We start from the raw sequence: 19001 nt of genomic DNA, 5'->3' as shown, positions 1-19001 counted from the left end.
ATCACCCGCCCACTAGCAATATCCTAATCGATGTATGTATTCCCCTGAATTTTTTTTATTTTTTAGACCTTTTAATGGTTTGATTTTATTAATAGACTATTTCTAAAAGTATTTTTAAGAAATAAACCTTTTGGCAACGCCTGCCTGGCAATGGCAGGGTGGTTTGACCATTCCAGCCACAATGGCATGGCAGACACCGGCTGCGCGTGGCGTGAGAGTTATTTGGGCACCAAAAGAAAGATTCATTTCTTGGAAATACTTTTAGAAATGGTCTATTAATAAAATTAAAACATTAAAAGGTCTAAAAATAAAAATAAAATTATATTCCCGCTTCACCCTTTTGTTCGTTATTGCTGAAATCTTAGCGTGCTGATGTGCTAAATTTCTTAATGCTCCTCGACTTTCTATTCCGCCCATGCCCATTACCTTTTCCTATAGCGACTATTTCCTTAATTGTTTTTAGTCTTGTTAGGGCATGTACAATGGTCTTTATTAACGGTCTCTTTTTATTATCATGCAAGTATATTTGGTGACGTGGAAGAGAGAGGAAGAAGGAAAGAGAAAGATAGTTGCTACACATGACAACGGCATAGAGTCGACTCTTAGCATTTACTAGAAATTTTTTTGTTGCATTAAGTCTAATAAAGGAAAGATAACTAGTAAGAAAGTATTTTGGTACATTAATAGTTAGAGACCGTATTGTCTTAACTATTGTAACGTGATAGCCTCTAATTAATATAATTAACGTACCGGTCTCTACCTTTATACTTGCCCTTATAATATTTTTGATGATCTGTTTGGCAAACATGATAAGTCAAGAGCTTACCATGTCAACGATTTCATCTTTTTTTTCCCTTTTTGGGTAGTTTGTACTGTTTGGAAAGATCTTTTGGCGCGAGCATTGGGATGGAACAAACTCTGGCTCACAAACTTGAATGGGACAAAGATCTTATCGGTATCGATAACAGATCACTTGGATCATTTCAATTTGCGATACGGTAGCTCATGGCATTTACCTATATATGGTCTTAGTGCATTTTTATATTTTTGAAGAATTCCATCTATTTTTAGATAATGTACCAAACTTGTTTTTGGAAAACAAAGGCGTAAGCTCTGCCTTAGAGATACACATCGACGGCTCACACCGAAAACACCATCCTACAAGACCAAACTTACTCTCAGAATGCAAACACGGCAAGCATAGCTCAAGCTTTTGCGGTCTTCAGTCTTCACCAGCCAGTTCTGCTCTCATAAGCAAAAACCGTGTACTAGAACACGTGGTGACAAAACTTCTTTGTGCATAATTTTCATGTCTTAGCTCACTATTGTATTTTTTAAGAGTAATTCAAGCTTTTAGCAAGATGTACGTATATAGGGCATTTAGTTTATTGTGGTTACTCCATCGATGTTGCAACTTGTAACATAATCTCCATACTGGTGGTATGGATGAATAGTGCTATGCCTGCATGACTGCGTCCTTTGCTTACCTGGTTACTTCACTGACCCTTTTAGCACAAGCAAGAAGACAAGATAACACAAGTCTTCAACTTCTAGCAATGTTGAATAAATGCTGGTCATTAGTCGCACTTGCTGCGTCACAAGTATATCATGAAGGAGGCTTCAATGCTTCAAAGGGTACCAAAAAATAGCTTCCATTGAATGAGATCAGATTTCGATTACATACAGGCAATCAATGAAAACGCTATGGCCGACGACTGCTCGCCTTGATCAGCAAAACTGCAGCATGCTAAAATGGTATTTCCCAGCTGCACAAGAGCTCTATTTCGCTAACAGGAAACGACACCACAAGGTTAACTCATCTAATTCTATAGTATGTACACGGTGACATGGGATACCTATACACGGGATGGGGCTACCAGGTCTAAATGTTAGTTGCCACCACTATCTACAAGCATCGACTAGAAAACATCCAGAGTCATGCACGGCGATCAAATGATTCTGATGTATCAACACCATGCCTGCTGACAGAAAGATTGCCTTTCCTGTCACGTTAGGAAGCAATCAAGCTTATGCGGTTGCATGTAGCGTCTGATGAAGCCCAGAATGTTCAGGTTCAAGAGCAGAGCTGCTGCTTCATATCTCCCAGGTACCGGCATATTGCTGCAGCAAACACCTGAAATGGTTGCGAGGTCAGTTAGCTGAATCCCTTTATTTGCATCCGGGGCAAGCTTTTTGCAAAAACTAATTCCAGTTTGGAGCCGGACTAAAGCATTAAAGTAGCACTGCAATATTCTCTTGCACTGATCGAGTAGGAAGCATGGAACTACTCAAATGTTTTACAAGGATCATCTACTTACCATTATCTGATCCTCTTGAACCCACAGCTAGAATCTGCATCACTTGAACCCCAAAGGAGCCTGGGCCAGCAACAGCAAGGCACAGCTACCAGCAGCGAACACATCTAGTATGAATCTTGCATTAAACAGCTTCTAGCTTGATTGGTGCTTTTGTAAAAACTGATAAAACAAAAGGTGCTTCCTCTCCAGGATGGATGGTTGTGGGCACAATTGTGTATCCTTTTGGATAAGGCTCCAACACTAATTCACATGATATCTCCCTTGAGTTAACATAATCTGTTCCACCCACTGATTCATGCATGTAGATATTGTAAGCAGCACGGCAGCCCCGTGTCTTGAGTATCCTCATTCCAATGTAAAACATAGAAGAGTCATGGCTAGATTGATAGTTCCGGAAACCATTTGTCTTTCTAGAAAAACCAACACCCTGGCAAAGCATGGAATCTGTTTATATCAACATCATAGTGAAATCTCCAAGTACATTAACATTCAGGATGGAATATACCTGTGTAAGGGTAATAAATACATGTACAGGATACAGTGCATCCCGTCCTGTTACTCTAAGCCGGTACTGAGGATTTTGATGCCATGAGTCATAATCTTGGCAACCACCTGCACTATAACCACGCCATTGGCCATGGACAGAGTAACGCATCTCGGGTGGATAAACACGACAGACATATATTGACCGAAAGTGGATCTGAAAATCTTGCCAAGACATCCAGAATACCCCATTCTTTGACTGCAAAAACAAATATGGGTAGGGTCAAAACTGCACACGGAAATAAAGTTGGGAAAATATATTTTGTTTTTGTAGGTACAATGCCTTAAGCTGAAATCAACAAACTGGAGGGGTGACAATCAACACATCGGTTTTTTTCTCATTCTATGTTAAATTAAACTGTAGTGTGCTCACTCAAGAGCACAGTCAACGAGATAAGCAACAGACCAACAATTTTATCATGCTAAAAGGAACCAGTATTTGGTGGGTTCATCTATTAAATTTGACGCAGTTGTGTATCTTTCTAATCACAATTAGTGGAATACCAGCTGTTCAAGTACACGGTCACAGAGAAGAGCAAGTACCTGTGGAACATGCTTAAGTTTGTGCTTCATTCGCTCAGTCCACTCTTGTGATGAGTCTGACCACGGACCATTCCATTCAACTTCATTTGCCCACGGATTTCTAATTTGCACGAGCTTATGGCCATCAACTTCTCTTACCTGTAACATACAATATAAATTTGTCTAGCGCAAAAAGAATGGGAACTAAGTGATTGCCAAAAGATACAGACAAGTCAGAGCAAACCTGCAAAATTGAGTAAGCATGTCCCTGAACAATGCCACTTGATGAAATATGAGCATCCGAGCCAGAAGGACTTCCAGCACCAAGAAGAAAGCCCTCTTGTTTAAAATGCAACAACTGAGACCACAATCTTCCACTAGCAAGATCAATCTGCGCTTGGGGGCTCCGCATGTCAATCTCTTCACCAGCTCCTCCTGTGAGATCCACTAGAGCATCTTGCACAAGCCCACCCTCCAATGCCTCATAAGAGCCATGAAGCTTTGCATAAGCTTTTTCAAGAATGGATACCCACAGCTCATTTTGCTTTCTACTAGTAGCAAATGCCGGTTTCCCCGGAGACTCACAGGGGATCCAATCATCAACCACCACTGCCACCCATTCACCCTAGTAATTTACAGAACATTGAAATATAAGCTCAGATCAAACTGGTCAAAGATAGTTCTTCACAGGACAATCTCAAGTCTTTTTTGTGTTGGTGGGAAATACTCCCTCCTTCCCAAAATGATCATCATATATGTTTGTGCACCAAGACCAAGGATAATTTAAATCACATCAATCAAGACACCATACACACATTCTCCCACAATGCATGCATCGATCAAAACACCATGCCAATTACACCTAGCATGCACACATTCTCCCATGCTGCATTAATTGTATTCTGATAAAATCCGCGTCTATGCGGTTATATGATGATCAATTTGAGAAATTTTGAATTCCATTACATGATGATCAATTTGGGAAGGAGGGAGTAATCCACAAGGTCTGGTGAATATGAGCTATTTATACTATTATTTCACTTTTATCAACTTACCTTTGAGTTTCATCGTAAAATTTACAAGCATATACTGCATATGTAAGTTGTGCATTAGTGACTTGTTCACTCATGGTTTTCAATGTTGTTTATGCAGGGCATAATGCACATGTGTAATTGTATATATTGTGTCATTCCATTTGGGAATTTCCCTAAAACTCGAGCAAGATAATGGTATGCATTATGTTCTTCATGGTGGTATGCCCCTTACTAGGGTCTCGCAATGTTAGCATTTCAGAAGACGTTGGCATTCTTATATGCACCCTATGGAATATGAATAGCAAATCTAAAGTCATGAATCCCATTTTTCTTAATTAAAGCATATAGGTTGTAAGCCAATGTATAAATATATATTAGACAGCTCTAACAACTGTTTATGTATTTATGTAGTATCAACTTGTCCAAATTAATTATTTCGAACTAGCGGAATTTATCCAAACTAAAATCTGCAAGTCAAGGTTTCACTGAGCCTCTAACAGCACTATTAGGTAGCACACATATCCACCATAGCTCTAGTAACTTGTGGCTGTTGTATTATTTCTGATTAGAACTTCTTTCCCACAATGCAGAAGAAAATGGCTTGTTGATATATGTTGAACACAAAGTAACAAAGAGAATCAACTTGCAGCTCACAAATCTGTTAGTTTGCTTAACCAATTCAACTTTGATATTTAACTCTGTATGAGACTAAAATGTTAAATCTCACCAAGATGGTGTGCTCTACCAATATACTTTACCAAAGGAACAACCCAAGAAAATGGAATGGAGGATAGATGGGTCAGATCATTGAATACCTGGATACAGAATCTGACAGTGTAAATCCCTTCTTCATTATACTCAGGAGTGATTATAACTTCAGATATACGGGCCATCTCTGTCAAAACTGCAACAGCGCTCAAGAACCAACAGTCGCCCAACCGACCCTGAAAAGAACAATCGGACAAATTGGATTGTGTGTCATGTATAGGAAGATGGAAATGTATAAAGTTGAAATTCTAGTATAGGGGAAGACCCCACATCAGCACAAAGCAAAATCTGCGTACCTGACACACATCTGACGAATTCACAGAACCAGAAAATAAGCACGGTTGTGAACTGATAGATACCTCCTTCGCAATATCAGAAGGCCTCATCCACTCGGAGACAACCTAAACTCAGAAACACAGATGACAGATCAATGTCAAAGACCAAGCCAATTCTTAGTGCACAAGTCAGAAACTCAGCCAGTTCTTAGTGTACAAGTGGTAGACAAATGCATGCAATAGTACCTGCAATTTTAGAGATGGGTTCATCGGATCTACAAACAGAGATCGATCATCCGGAGGGAACTCTTGATCAGTAAAATTTCTCTCTCCCTTCGCAATAAGAGCCTCTCTAACAGCCCTTTCGACAGAAAGCATGCGCTGATTGACTTCCTCTCGTGTCTCAAATCTTGGTTTCCTTGGTCTTCTAGCAAAGGAGTCAATGTCAATAGCTACAGAATCACGCGCATGACGTTTCCTACCACTGGAGTACTGTCCATCCCATTCAACGTCCTCTTGATCATATAGTTCAAAATTTGCTTCTTCACTTTCCCAGTCATCCACCTGTTGAAACAATATTAGATGTATGAATATCACATGCATAACTTCATAATCCCTTCCATTTCATGGCTCTCAAGAAAGGTAGAAATGAGTAATTGTTCAGGCCTTGTTCGTTTAATCCCTCCCACAAGGGGATTTGGAGGGGATTTGTTCCACACCTATTGTGTTGTGGAATCATTCCCCCTCAATCCCTCACTCTTGGGGATTAAACGAACAAGGCCTTAGGAGTTTCATGTTCCCTTCTAATTAATGAAATAAAAGCAAGATAAACAGTAGGAATAGATTGGTCGAAACAAGAACTTGCCCTTGCAGAATAACTTCCATGCCAAGCATCCTCAGCAGCAAGATCAAAAAGGCCATATTCAGCAGAACAGATGGCTGTATGCAACATAGCAACCTCATCTTCAGTCAGGCATCTTCCCCATAGAAAAGCATCCATGATCTGCATCTTTGAGTCTGATCCCTCGCTGTCTGACCTACCAAAGGCATCTAAGTCCGTGGGTGGCCTAGCACCAACCCAAATATCCGTCCCAGGTTCCCAGATGCCATTATTTCTAGGCAATGGCAACGCATTCTGATATCCATCGTAGACTCCGTCTATGAAAGAAGTTGCTTCACCTAGATCAGCATCTATAGTCACAGTGACAAGATGCCACCTGAAAATTAACATTGGTTACAGTCAGGCATTACCAGGAAAAAAAAAAGTTGATGAAATGTTCCACCCAAAAAGACATGCAACAAGTCCATGTAAGACTAGTATTTCGATGTGAATCTGAACATAAACAGGTTAGCTCTCTTGATTCTTTTTTTTTCATGCAAAAGAAACAGCAGTTGTCACGAGCTGGTACCTGCCATCAGCAATACTTGATGCACCAATATTCCACTCTTTTGCAACGGTTGTCATCCTTTCACCCTTAGTCACCAATCGAAGACCAACTTGGCCAGCTTCCATTCCCTGTTCTGACCCTGCCACCAAGATTTCCCAGCACACTTTTTTCTGGAATTCTGTTCCAAAAAGACAGACTGGACCTGACACCGGCTGCACCATTACTGCAATGGAGAAGCTAACTTTTTTACTTTCACAAAGACACAAATCAATCTCTCCACAATGACGCCCAGTACTCCTTGGTTCATCATCAAGTATGCAAACAGTGTCTGGAATGCCAGTCTGCACAGTTCGTAACAAGTAAAAGATCCAAAGAGCATCAGTAAAAAAGTAATTACAAGAACTGCATGTATAACATATGGTACTAAATTTATAAACAGAAGAAATGATTCCAGGCTATTACACGTAACTAACTGTCATGCAAAAATTGATGCTTTGTCAGATAACCAACTCCAAAATGGATGGCAAAAACAGATAATAAATATCCAAAGATGAATATGTTCAGTTCATGCACTCAAAAGGTACACCATGAGAACTATATCATCATTAAGGTGTGCTTTAGAAGTTGATAAAATCTAATGATTACAGGAACAGTAACAGAACCTGCTCTGCTCGCCGAGCCAATTGTGCCTTTCTTATGTGACGAGCTATTGACGAGACCCTGTCCCTTGCAAAAGAATCTTCCAGAGCAGAATCACCACCCACAGCTCTGACAGCTGCTGCCATGGCTGCAGCATCCCTGCTTCCAGCATTAGGAATAGAAGATAGCAGTGATATTTCAAGCTCCTTCCATTTTCGTTCCTCTCTCTCCAACAATGCCTTCCTCCTTTCCCTTCCCTTCCCTTCTTCCTCGCGCCTTTGCATCAAGACCTCCTCTTCCATTTCTTTTTCCCTTATGTAGCTGAATAAGCGAATAAGAGAATTTAGATGGCGGGCACAGAGGTTTACAGGGTTGCAGATAGAAACATTGCATACATAAAAGTTTTAACAATAACCTTTCTTGAATAAGTTCAAAATGTCTTCGATCTTCAGGCATCCATTTCTTGATTTCTTTGGCACTTAAGTCAGAAAGACCTATGCTGTCCAGAAAAAGTCTAAGACGAACTTCATCCTGAAACAACAGACATTTGCAACATTGTTACAGATTTTAAGAACAAAAAAGATTAGGTGGGAGTAGTCCCAAATGCATACCTGTATTTGCTCAGCTTTGGCAGTCAAGCCAAGCAGAAGAAGTAAATAACCACCAAACTTGTCCCACATGTAAACCCATTCAGTATCAATTGCTTCTTCCAAAGCCAAAATACGTGCATGGGCACACATATTCCTCCGATAATCTACATCTACAGGGGATCCAATCATTAAACAATTCTTCACTCCACAAAAGAACGATCCTGCCGTAATTTCTTCATTTCTTAAACGATCTCTCAGCTTCATAACATCAGCCCTAGGAAGCACAAAATTCCCAGCCCTGTCCAACGTAATAGCAGGATCTCCAACCAAAAGAGCAGCAGAACTTGCGGATCTCTGAGGCGCCGAGTAAGTCCCAGAAATAGCATTTCTCGTCTGATTGCACACAAAGCATACTATTAACAATACAGAAATAATAAAAATCAGAGTCATAATAATCTAATTGATAAGTACTGGTCCTGGATATTGGAGTAGATAACACCAGCAGCACTCATGTAAGTGTCAAGGCTGACAAGGAGTGGGAACATACATGATTGAACTTGATGCACTAGATTAAGAAAACATAGTTCTGATCTCAGCGCTAGATGCTAAGTGGTAGGCTTACTGAGGCAGGTTTAACAGAAAAGTATGCAAGCAAGAACAGCATTTACCTATGTTACGCAGGGATATGTTGAATATCTGAATAATACAAATATACAGCAAACTTACTTTGTTAGCAGAACGTGACATTGCTTGTACAACTGTATCCTTACTGAGAAAGTGAACAGCGTCCTCCATCATCTGACAAAAATTTCACAATTAATTTAAGAAGGATCAAGAAAAAAGAGGAAAGAAAGGAGTGTATTATTGCCATTGGTATTGGCACTTCAGGATTTGCCAACCAATGTGCCACTGATGTGAGCGGCTACATGTGGTGGAGTTGCAACTGGCAAGTGCTGAAGTGCATATTTTTGGGTGACAAATCCTAGATTTTCCTAAGAGAGAGCTCATTTCAATAATCTGTTGATTTTGGATAAACAGAAATACTAACCTTGAGAGTCAGGCATGGTCGAGAAACAGCAAAACTGAAGGCAATTACAAGAGTGATAGCAGAAATAGCAGCCCCAATAAATGGTGGATTCAATATTAGACTGGCAATGACACCCCAAACTTCAGTAGCCAATGCAATCCCATACAAGATAAGGAAGGCATAACTGTAAATAGAGCAATGTTAGGGTGTGTGCTCAGATGACAATAGTACTTCTAAAAATAGCATAGAAGAAAGAAGTTATGAGTTATGACCAATCCTGGTCAAAGGAAAGATATATAAGCATGTAGAATTAGAAAGGCCATATCCTGATATCCGTACCTAACATTTTTAGCAGAGTCTGCATGGGCATCATAAACATAAACAGGTAATACCCTCGGTGAATACACGACAATTGGTGGTGATAGAAGGACCTGAGAAGAGTACAGTAAATTCAATATTACAAGCATAACTCTTGAGATAACTCACAAGCAGCAAAACTAGCATGAGATGTTCAACAGAAATTATCTTAAACATGTAGCTAACTTAAGTTAAGAAAAAAGATATGAAACTTACAGTCAATGCTCTTCCTGTGAGAAGAAATAGAAACGAGAAATAACCTATAGATGCCCCAACGAAAGGTTTCTCTGCAAAAAATCATCAGCTGATTTAAGCTATGTGCATAATATGGGAAACTATTATGTAACTCGGAGAAAGAAAAATAGCAATAACAGGTTGAAAAGCATATAAGAAGATGTAGTCACCCTGAAATAAGCCCATCAGGAAAGCAGCCAAGGCAAGGAGAAAAGCAAGGGAGCAAACAAGTAACATTTGTGTCCTTGTTAAATAGAAATTGTTAGATGTCCAGTAGTGAATGACACCAATAGCAAATACAAGGAACAAGATGACAAGGAGGCATGCAACTCCAACCTGCATAGCAATGACAGATCAATTATGCTGTCTCTTATCACAAATGAAATGAATATTATGATAAATTTATTTTGAAAACCAAGCCACAAACTTTACTTACAGTCCAAGGTCTAATTGTAACAATTACTGCAGATATTGCACCAAGCAATAACAGCACTCCCATGCCAACAAATAGGTAAACTCCACGGGAAATCTTCCAATCATCATCCTTCCTGAAATTATTTGCAATTTCATCTCAGAGGAGCAGAAGTATGCAAGAACGTACAAATAATAAACATGGTTTCCAATTTTCCATACCATTTATACATCCCAGTAAACAACGAGAACACAGCAGGAATGCAAAGTAATGGAAGTAAAGCTGCCAGGAAATCAGCCTTCAGAGGAACTCCATCCTGTCGTGAATTTACCACTCCCCAGTAGGACACACCACAAAAGGATACAAGGACAGCTGCAGAAAGTCACCAGTCAAGTGCCAGTTATCCAAAAGTGTGATGTGCTCTATTTAATATGCAATGAGAACGGAAAAGAAGAGTAGAACATACTTGCAAAAAGGCCAACACATATAGCTGATGAAGGTGAAAATCGATAAGTAGCAAACCAAGCGACAATAGGTATCACCCCAGTGGCAAGTACAGCAATCGTTGATGATAATGCCCATCCAAGATACATCGATGTTGCATAGGGAGAATAGAAACTCTTTTTATCAGCATCCCATCCCTTGTAGCCCAATGCATCTAGAGGTTTTGCTGATACTATTGCACCAAGGCCAATTACTGATGCAGTGAAAACAGTTATGCTGATGGCAAACAGAGCGCGCTGACAAGAAGATAACAACGATCAGTAACATGAAAATCATTAACAATGCTGGAAGGTCTGAATGCATTCTACACTATTTATAATAACATTAGAGAGGTCAAGAGGTATGTGCTGTAAAACAGAGCCTGAATTCTTTTCAGTAGGATAGCCTACAAAACAAGATTTTATCTAATGCTGATAGGAATCACAACAATACAGTGAAAATTGATTCAGTAAACATATTCAGGCATTCATCCAGAAGTTGTTAACAGTATATTGACATAAGGCCATATAGTAAGATGATACTGGTTACAGTACTTCCCTTACAACTACGCAGATAGCTTATACAGACACTTCCCTTACAACTACGCAAATAGCTTATACAGACATTTATTGGATATCCAAATATATAAACAAAAGGGTGTCCTGCTGCTGAATTAACAAAAACAACAAACCTCTTTCTTTCCTGGAGCTTGGCGGATATTTTCACGGCTATCAAGCTCCCCTCCCGGAATCCAGAAACGGTAACCGTTACGCATCCATATGGGAATAGCAAATGAGAGACAAGCCACCATAAGTGGGACCGTGAGTGACAAACCCAAAATAACTGATGACTTGCTGCAGAATGGAAGAGGTAGTATTTCAGACAAAAGTGTAAGTACTTCCCCCCAATGAAATGAATCAATGATTATAAAAATCTAGTGGCTAGAGAGTCATACATATGTATAAACAAGGCATATGCAAGATGCTGTGAATATGTCAATTGTCAAAACAGGAACAATAGAATAATCAAGAAGCACATTTTAGCAAGCTAGGACACCTTATCCAGATAAAAGGAGTAATCAACTTAAAGCTAAAACTTTGCATACTAGGAACTCGAGGCAGCAGCTATGACTGGAATCTTAGAGGCAGCAGTGACCAGGAACTCTAGATGGTGGTGTTGACCAAGACCTGGAGGTGACAAAGATGGGGAGCTCAAGGCAGTGGTGGCGACTAGGATGTGGAGGTGACGGCGACAGGGAGCTTGAGGCGGTACTGCGTTAGCGATTGGGACCTAGAGGCCGTGGCAACCAGGAGCTCAAGGTGGATCCAGCGATGATCAAGACCTTGAGTAGGCTAATGGAATGGAAGGGGATCAAGTAAGAGTTTTCAGGCTGAGCGCTGGCAGTGGGTATGATGGCAAAGGTGGGTAAATTACTCAAACAAATCCCACAAAAGCAATGGAGGAGCAAGGAAATGAGATCTTCTCCTTGTCTTCATGAATGGGCTTCCTTTTGTGAGCAACTCCTGGGATGAGCTAGCCGTGTGAGAAGTTTGCTAGCTTTTTTCTGTTCAAAAGCTGGCTAAAAGCTGTCCCAAAGGAGGTCTAAGACAAGACTACCATATAGCAGCGCAAAGCACGTCAGAGTATAATTTTATGTACATCAACTCAAAATGAGCTGTGCATAGAGAACTTAACAAGTAATTGTACCGTGATCAGATAACAAGTGGTGAGGTTATCTTCATGAAAATAGATAGGTCTCTTTTGTTTGTTGCAAACAAAAGAATGACTCGATGACATTTATTCGTACTAATGCTAATAATAACACACATGATCAATTCTACCAATATAAAAAGATTCCAAGCACAAGGTGGCGTAGCAAATGAACCAGGCAGAGACACAGCATTATAGTAACAGACCTATACAATAAAATGTACTTGTGTAGAATATACGAAACAAGTGGACATGGCTATCATGCTGTGCATGTATCATTTGATACCCATGTGAAACTTCTAGTCAAACCAGCAAGACACCAAAGCAGGGAAGGAAAACAAATGAGTACTCCAGGATTTACACAAGGCAAAATGCAGTAGTAACTAAGTGAAGTTTTAAATATTAAATAACAAACATGTATACCTCAAGAAAGACAGAAGTAGACCAACACAAGTACTCAGCAACCATGCGATGAAGCCATACTGTAGATGGGAAAAGAAAGGAAAAGTCACTATAGCTGAAAATCCACGAAGATTTTGAAAAAAAAAATCAACTACATGGTCAAAGTAAGATAAAGCACACATTGTAATCAGATTTTATATTTTGTAGACGAGTTAAGGAGGACAGAACATATCTAAATGTCTATTGAAGAAGCAAAAGGACTTGTCCTGCCATGATTAAAAAATAAGTGCTTGGTATTAATACGACAAATATATTTCTTTTGTTCAACATCACCTTCCGAGGTTTGGATGTCATCGTCATCTCTTCTGCACACAGGGACCAAATGAATGCCATAATGGAGCAGACAACTGGTGATAGAAGCAGTATCGAGAAACCAAACTCAAACTGCCAAATTCGAAAAAGGACACTCTTGATTAACAACACAATCAACATTTCAAAGTTTTTATACTGTCTTTGCAACAAACTTACCTGTTCATGAGTTGCATTTATAACCTTGATGGGCTTCGGTCGATGGACAGCCACAGTAACTGTTTCTATGATGAATATTAGGGTAAAAACAACAAAAGCACGTATTGGTGAACCTGCTACTTGATGAAACATCAGCCTTGAAAGATTTAGCCAATTTTCTAGCCCACTTCTCCTAAGTTCCTCTGATAGCGAGATCTGGTTTGCAATAGTTGTATCTAACCTATCTGAATCAGTACCAGTGACATCTACATCATCTTGATGCTCTCTGTCTGCATCTAAGCTGCTTCTCTGCAGCAAAGCTAAAATTCGTGGGTCCATAACCTTGTCTTTCATCATATAGGAAAAATTTGGATCAAGGCCTTTATCCTGAAGAAGATTAGCCAATTCTACATCTCCTAGTCCACCATTCCTTTTTAGCATAGATGTGATTCTTGGATCATTCAGTCTGTCCTGAAAAATTGCAGCCAAGTTCAAATCCAATAGCTGCTGATTACCGGAGGCAGTAGCTGATCCACTAGACTCGCAGCCTTGACTTTCCAAACCACTACTAGAGCAAACAACGAGTGAAGCAGTTGGGTCCCCATGCCTGTCCGCTGAAACTACAGCAGTTTCAGGGTCTTGTACAGCTACAGCAGAAAGGCACGAATTACTGCGATGGGCTAAACTGGCACGTCCACTATCTATGTTCTTGTCAGAGCTCTGTCCTTCTTGACAACTATTCGATCGATCAAAAGGAACATTGTTCCAATTGACACCATCGCTTTGTGAGTTGCTTCTGTACATAGAATCAGTAGCATTGCCATGAGGACCAGCTTCAACACTGCCACTACTACGCTTCACACTAGATCCACAGCCATCTGATGAGTTTGAAGAACTAGTTTGCCCCTTCCTTCGAAAACCTTCTCGGAGTTTTATAACTGTGCTTCTTAATGCATCTATCCTTGCAACTGAGGGGTTTGAAATAGAAAGCCAGCAAGAGACAGCTGCAGCTAAAAGCACAGATGATACAAAAGCATAACTGATGCAATGTCCAAGGTACCTAATGTAACACATTAATTAGTAAACACAAAGTACTAGATCATAAATATGTTCAACTATAAAAGCATAAAGATGAATACAAACCAGTAGTGCACCCCAAAGCATATAAGGAAAACCCTTGATGTTCCAGCTACAAATAGCGCTATCATCCGACTTTTAAGAAGCTCAAACCTAAATGAACACAGGCCCAAATTCCAGTCTGTAGAAAAGAAAATAAGATGTCAAAGAAATAGATACATCATGCACAATTAGAGATACAAGGCCAAATCATTACCGAGAATCACTACTGCAACTGAAGTTAAAGCACCCAGCCAGCGTGCTTCTTTTGATGTCAGACCATATAAGATGGAATAGACAACAAGAACCATCAATGAGCAAAGGTAAAGAAGCCCTAGATGCAAGACCCTGCATTTTAAGGCATTGATATGTTACCAAAACTACTAGAAATTATTGCTTACCCCAGTAACAGCATAATAGAACAAGCACGTTACTTGGGGAACATATATGCCTATGTAGTATTTAAGAGAGGAAAAAGTAGTGAAGTCACCTGCTGGATTTTGTCATGTATAACTCACTAGGATCTGGTGGGTCAGGCGAGCATGAAACAGGGGCCACTTCAACACAATCAGAATATGCAAATTTGTACAACCTTCGGACATACTCATCAACATCGAATCCACTTCCTGTACATGTAATGTATGAAAAGTTATGTTTCTCAAATTTTTTATTTACAGGTGATAAGAAATTCAGCAAATAAAGATAACGGATAAGAATTTTACCATTGAACAGTATTTTACTTATAAAAAGCATATTTATGGCCAATGAAATTGCAGATACCCCAAAGAAGAAGCCAGATGGGGAATTGAGCTCAGAAGCACTAGCACCGGTTGTAACATAAACAGCACAAAACTCATAAGCGCACAGTAGACCGACTGCCAGGAGTAGAAGATAAGCAACAGCCTCTGCAACAACCAACATTTGTTAACATCAGTAAGATATTAATAAAGAACAATGAGATGATAGAGCGGCCCAATTTTGCAGAAACAGCACATACAAAATACCACATGAATCAAAGAGTTAGAAATTGCAGTTTTATAAAGTGAGAAAAGTTCAAATTTGTAGTAGCATACTAGCATTTTTAATCCTCCGTGAAGCTTTAAAAGTTTTCCTTTGAGTATGCCAAAATGTTCCATTTATACCATTTCCTAGTTACAATTGTCTAGAAACAAATTGGACCCCCAAAATAAGCAGAGAAGTCCTAGACAATCATCGCCTATTAGAATATCAAATTTAATGAACCCATGACTTAGAAGTCATGAATAAACAGCCACTTATCAGAATATTTGGTTTAACGAAACCATGACCCTAAGTACAAGCACATTGAGTAGTCATCACAAAATGTCCTAGAAAATAAAAGCATGTAAACAGTAGAAAACTTACTGGAGCTTTGCCATTGCGTTCTCCACCACAACATTATAGAGTAGAATGACAGAAGCAAAGCAACACCGACCATTATAACAGCTAGCCCAATTATGTTCCTTTCCAAAAGAGCAATAAGGATGCCTCCCCATACTAACAGAACTGTTATTGGAGAAACGACGACAAGCCATGCAAAAAGAGTGAAAAAGCTGCACAGTGTGCTTAGTTGAGGTCCTTGCACATATGCTGGCCATTTCCTTGCATATATCCAACTGAGTAACAAAACAAGAACGAAAATGTTAGTAGCTTAATGAGATAATCCAGCTCTCAGAACATCAGGAACAAATCAACATAAACAAATATGCATAGAAGATATAAGAATAGAAAAACATCAACGTTTTTCAGGGCACTACTTGTGATTGTAGTTAGACACAATTACATGATCGTATTCCATAATCTACATATGAATGGCAGGCTTAAAATATATAAGGTGTGGTGTTGGATTAGCAGCATAATAAAGACACAATAAATAATTTCAGTTGTTAGAGTGATAATGATACCAAATCTACATTGTTGTATGCACTCTGCTGGCTGAAATTTATGGAAACATAACGTATGATTAATAATGCAACCTCGCAGACTACAGATGCAAATGCTAGATGCCAACAGAAGCACGCCTAATCTCGAGCATACCTATATAGCCTCCACGGCCTCCAGTTCACAGCCCATAGGATCCAAAAGCTGAGAGGGCCAAGGACAGCGAAGAGGAAACCGCAGATGCTGCAAACAAGAACAACCCCGCGGTGTTCCTCCTCTTCCATCCTCCCCCTCTGCAATCACCTTCTGGAAGCTGATATCATGTATACAGGCTCAAACAAACCTGCTAAAAGGTAGACCAAATATACATAAATGACACTAAGTATGCAGGCAACCAGCTTACTTCTATTATTAATAGTAATTACTAAGTTAATTAAGACAAACTACGTAGAGTTCAACGCATATGGTAATATTTTCTCAAAATATTGGCCTAAATCAGTCCACTACAATTTACATCTAACAGATCAATATATATTCTATATACAACAAACACCCCCAAAGTCCCAATGTGGACATGGCTTTGGGGTTTTCCTTACCAAACCTAAGCACCGAGGATGAGAAACTTAAGCTTAATGCATTTTAATGAAGCCACCAGCCTGGGTGCGGCTAACAACTAAAAACTTCACTACCTAAAAAGGGTTATTCTGTGCATCACCCAGGTGCTATAGCCCTCTAAATATGGTATAGATAAAAAAGAAATCCCATGTATTTGTTCTTTATGCATACAACACTACAGATTAAACCCTTCAAATGGATAACCAATAAACTAAACAAGTTGATTGAAAAGCACCAGCCTTCCAGCTGGAGTTAAACCATTCAGCCAGGGTGCTAAATCTACAGCAAATTTGGTGGTAACCCGATAAAGGTTCACTAGTTAAAATTTATTGAGGTACCTCGAGTTCAATAATTGAACCAAATATTTTCAGGGCCACAGAAAATATACCACAATCAGATTTTTAGCACGAATCGCTAAAAATTAAAGAATAAGGAACATTAATATCACCTGTCCCAACATTTACACTACACGTTAACGGATATTAAATAACTGCATTCTGAGGCTTCAATTATCTAGGAGACCATTTTGCCACGTAAAACATACTAAATCCGACCGTTCCTAGACCGTTTTATGCCCAGCCTTATCCCAAACATGAAGTAAGTTCCAAAGGTTGAGATTAAACCATCCAGAATGCATGCTACTGGGTCAGGACAGATCCAACCTTCATTGCCCGTCATAACCATCAAATCTCTATGCCCAGAATATCGCGAGCTGTACAAACACACTAAATTTCACCACAAACACACTAAATTTCACCAAGCCGTTTGCTGCATGCCCTCCCAAACGGCCACCAAATCTGTCACCGCGCGCCAATACAATCCTCCTAAGCAAGCGGCCTAATATAGGCTAGAGGACGAGCAGCCATCGCGACCTATAAGCCAAATCCCACTAAAACCTCAACCATCTTCCGCCCCCGCAGCACTCCAAACACGCCAGAAAGAACATCTCCTCAGAAATCCGCACCTCCCAGCAGCCAGTCCAACCGTCCGAGGCAGCAGCCTCCGCGCGCACAGGAAGCGCACCCCCACAATTCCACCAACCCCCCGCAATGCGGCGGCCCCGGAGCCCGCAATTCCCGCGAGGAGCGCCCCCGACAGCACGCCAGCCCCGCCAGATCCGGGGCGCCCCGCCGCGGAAGCCCCCGAATTTCCGCGCGAAAACCCTAGCCCCGCGGCCGCAGAAGCAGAAACAGCAGCAGCAACGGGGCGGCTGTTACCTCAGCTTAGGCGCGGCGGCCCCCCGGCGGCGGCGGGCGGGGCGGGCCTCCTCGCCGGCGACCGAAACCCTAGGGTACGGCCTCTCCCCACTTTTTTCTCTCTCCTCCTCCTCCCTCTCTCCCTCCCCTCTCTCTCTCTCTCTCTCTCCCCTCACGGGATGGCTTCGATTCGATTCTTCTCCGTGCGCTTGCTCGCGAGCGAGACCTGTGTCGTGAGCGAGCGGAGAGGGGGGGAGAGAGAGAGCAAGCGCAGCGCGGCGGGGTGGGGGAGACAAAGAGTGACGTTTGTCAACTTGGGTGGGCTGCGTGCTGACTGGTGTTTGGTTGGTGCGGTGCGGTGCGGTGCGTGTGCGTGTGCGCGAGCGTCCGCCTGCGCGACTGACCGCTCTCGCTTCGGCCTCGGCGCGAGCGAGACTTGGGCTCTGCTCCGACCGAGCGCGCGCGTCCGCGTCTCCGCGACCGAGGGGGAGAGTCCACTCCACTCCACACAACCGCGAGCTAGACGCGGAGCCAGCAAAGCCAGCCAGACCAGCGAGGCGCGCCGTTTCCCGTGCGATAACGTGCGGCTTTTCAGCGTGTTTGCTAGTGCGAAAGGCCGTATTTTGCTGCGATTTCCGCGCGCGTACTCGCAGTGTCTTTCTGGACTCACTGTATCTTGTGACTTTTTAACCGGGAGTGTAGTACTTTGTATGGATGGCAGTTTGTATCCTAATGAAAGAAGATACGTAAAGAGAGTGGACATGATGAAAGTCATATACGAAGTACTTGACGTGGGATGTAACAAAATACGATAGTTTCCTAGCGTAAGAAATTTTGGAAGACTTTGAAGGATTGGACCGAGAGGAATAAACGGTGTACTCTCTCTGTTTCATAAAAAAACTAACTAATACTATATGTGACATATTCTATTACGAATCTAGACATACATCTGTACAGATTCGTTGT

At 41.0% G+C, this 19001-nt stretch overlaps 1 protein-coding gene across 3 annotated transcripts; it reads right to left on the bottom strand.

Annotated features, from left to right (window-relative positions):
• Positions 1-1624: 1624 nt before the first annotated feature.
• On the bottom strand, positions 1625-18317 carry LOC127763695 (calpain-type cysteine protease ADL1). Of its 3 annotated transcripts, none has more exons than XM_052288476.1 (32): positions 17804-18317; positions 16381-16567; positions 15709-15959; positions 15048-15230; positions 14816-14951; positions 14543-14673; positions 14353-14467; positions 13231-14269; positions 13036-13146; positions 12724-12782; positions 11282-11444; positions 10574-10847; positions 10329-10479; positions 10132-10243; positions 9866-10031; positions 9678-9748; positions 9444-9535; positions 9126-9288; positions 8804-8875; positions 8099-8470; positions 7903-8018; positions 7511-7808; positions 6870-7189; positions 6326-6677; positions 5707-6024; positions 5482-5586; positions 5233-5361; positions 3628-4008; positions 3405-3542; positions 2824-3060; positions 2319-2745; positions 1625-2134 (listed from the first exon to the last, which is right to left on the bottom strand). In XM_052288476.1, exons 2-31 carry the CDS (start codon positions 16506-16508, stop codon positions 2440-2442), a joined length of 6489 nt encoding a protein of 2162 aa, XP_052144436.1. In that variant the 5' UTR covers positions 16509-16567; positions 17804-18317; the 3' UTR covers positions 1625-2134; positions 2319-2439. The 3 variants fall into 3 exon arrangements, with proteins under 3 accessions (XP_052144436.1, XP_052144435.1, XP_052144434.1); XM_052288475.1 differs by having other exon boundaries at positions 16381-16570; positions 18057-18317; XM_052288474.1 differs by having other exon boundaries at positions 18057-18317.
• Between the last annotated feature and the right edge of the window lie 684 nt (positions 18318-19001).

Source organism: Oryza glaberrima, chromosome 2 (assembly GCF_000147395.1).
Source record: "Oryza glaberrima chromosome 2, OglaRS2, whole genome shotgun sequence".
Taxonomy (NCBI): domain Eukaryota; kingdom Viridiplantae; phylum Streptophyta; class Magnoliopsida; order Poales; family Poaceae; genus Oryza; species Oryza glaberrima.
The sequence above is the reverse complement of the archived record's forward strand: the minus strand, read 5'-3'. Positions and strand labels throughout refer to the sequence as shown.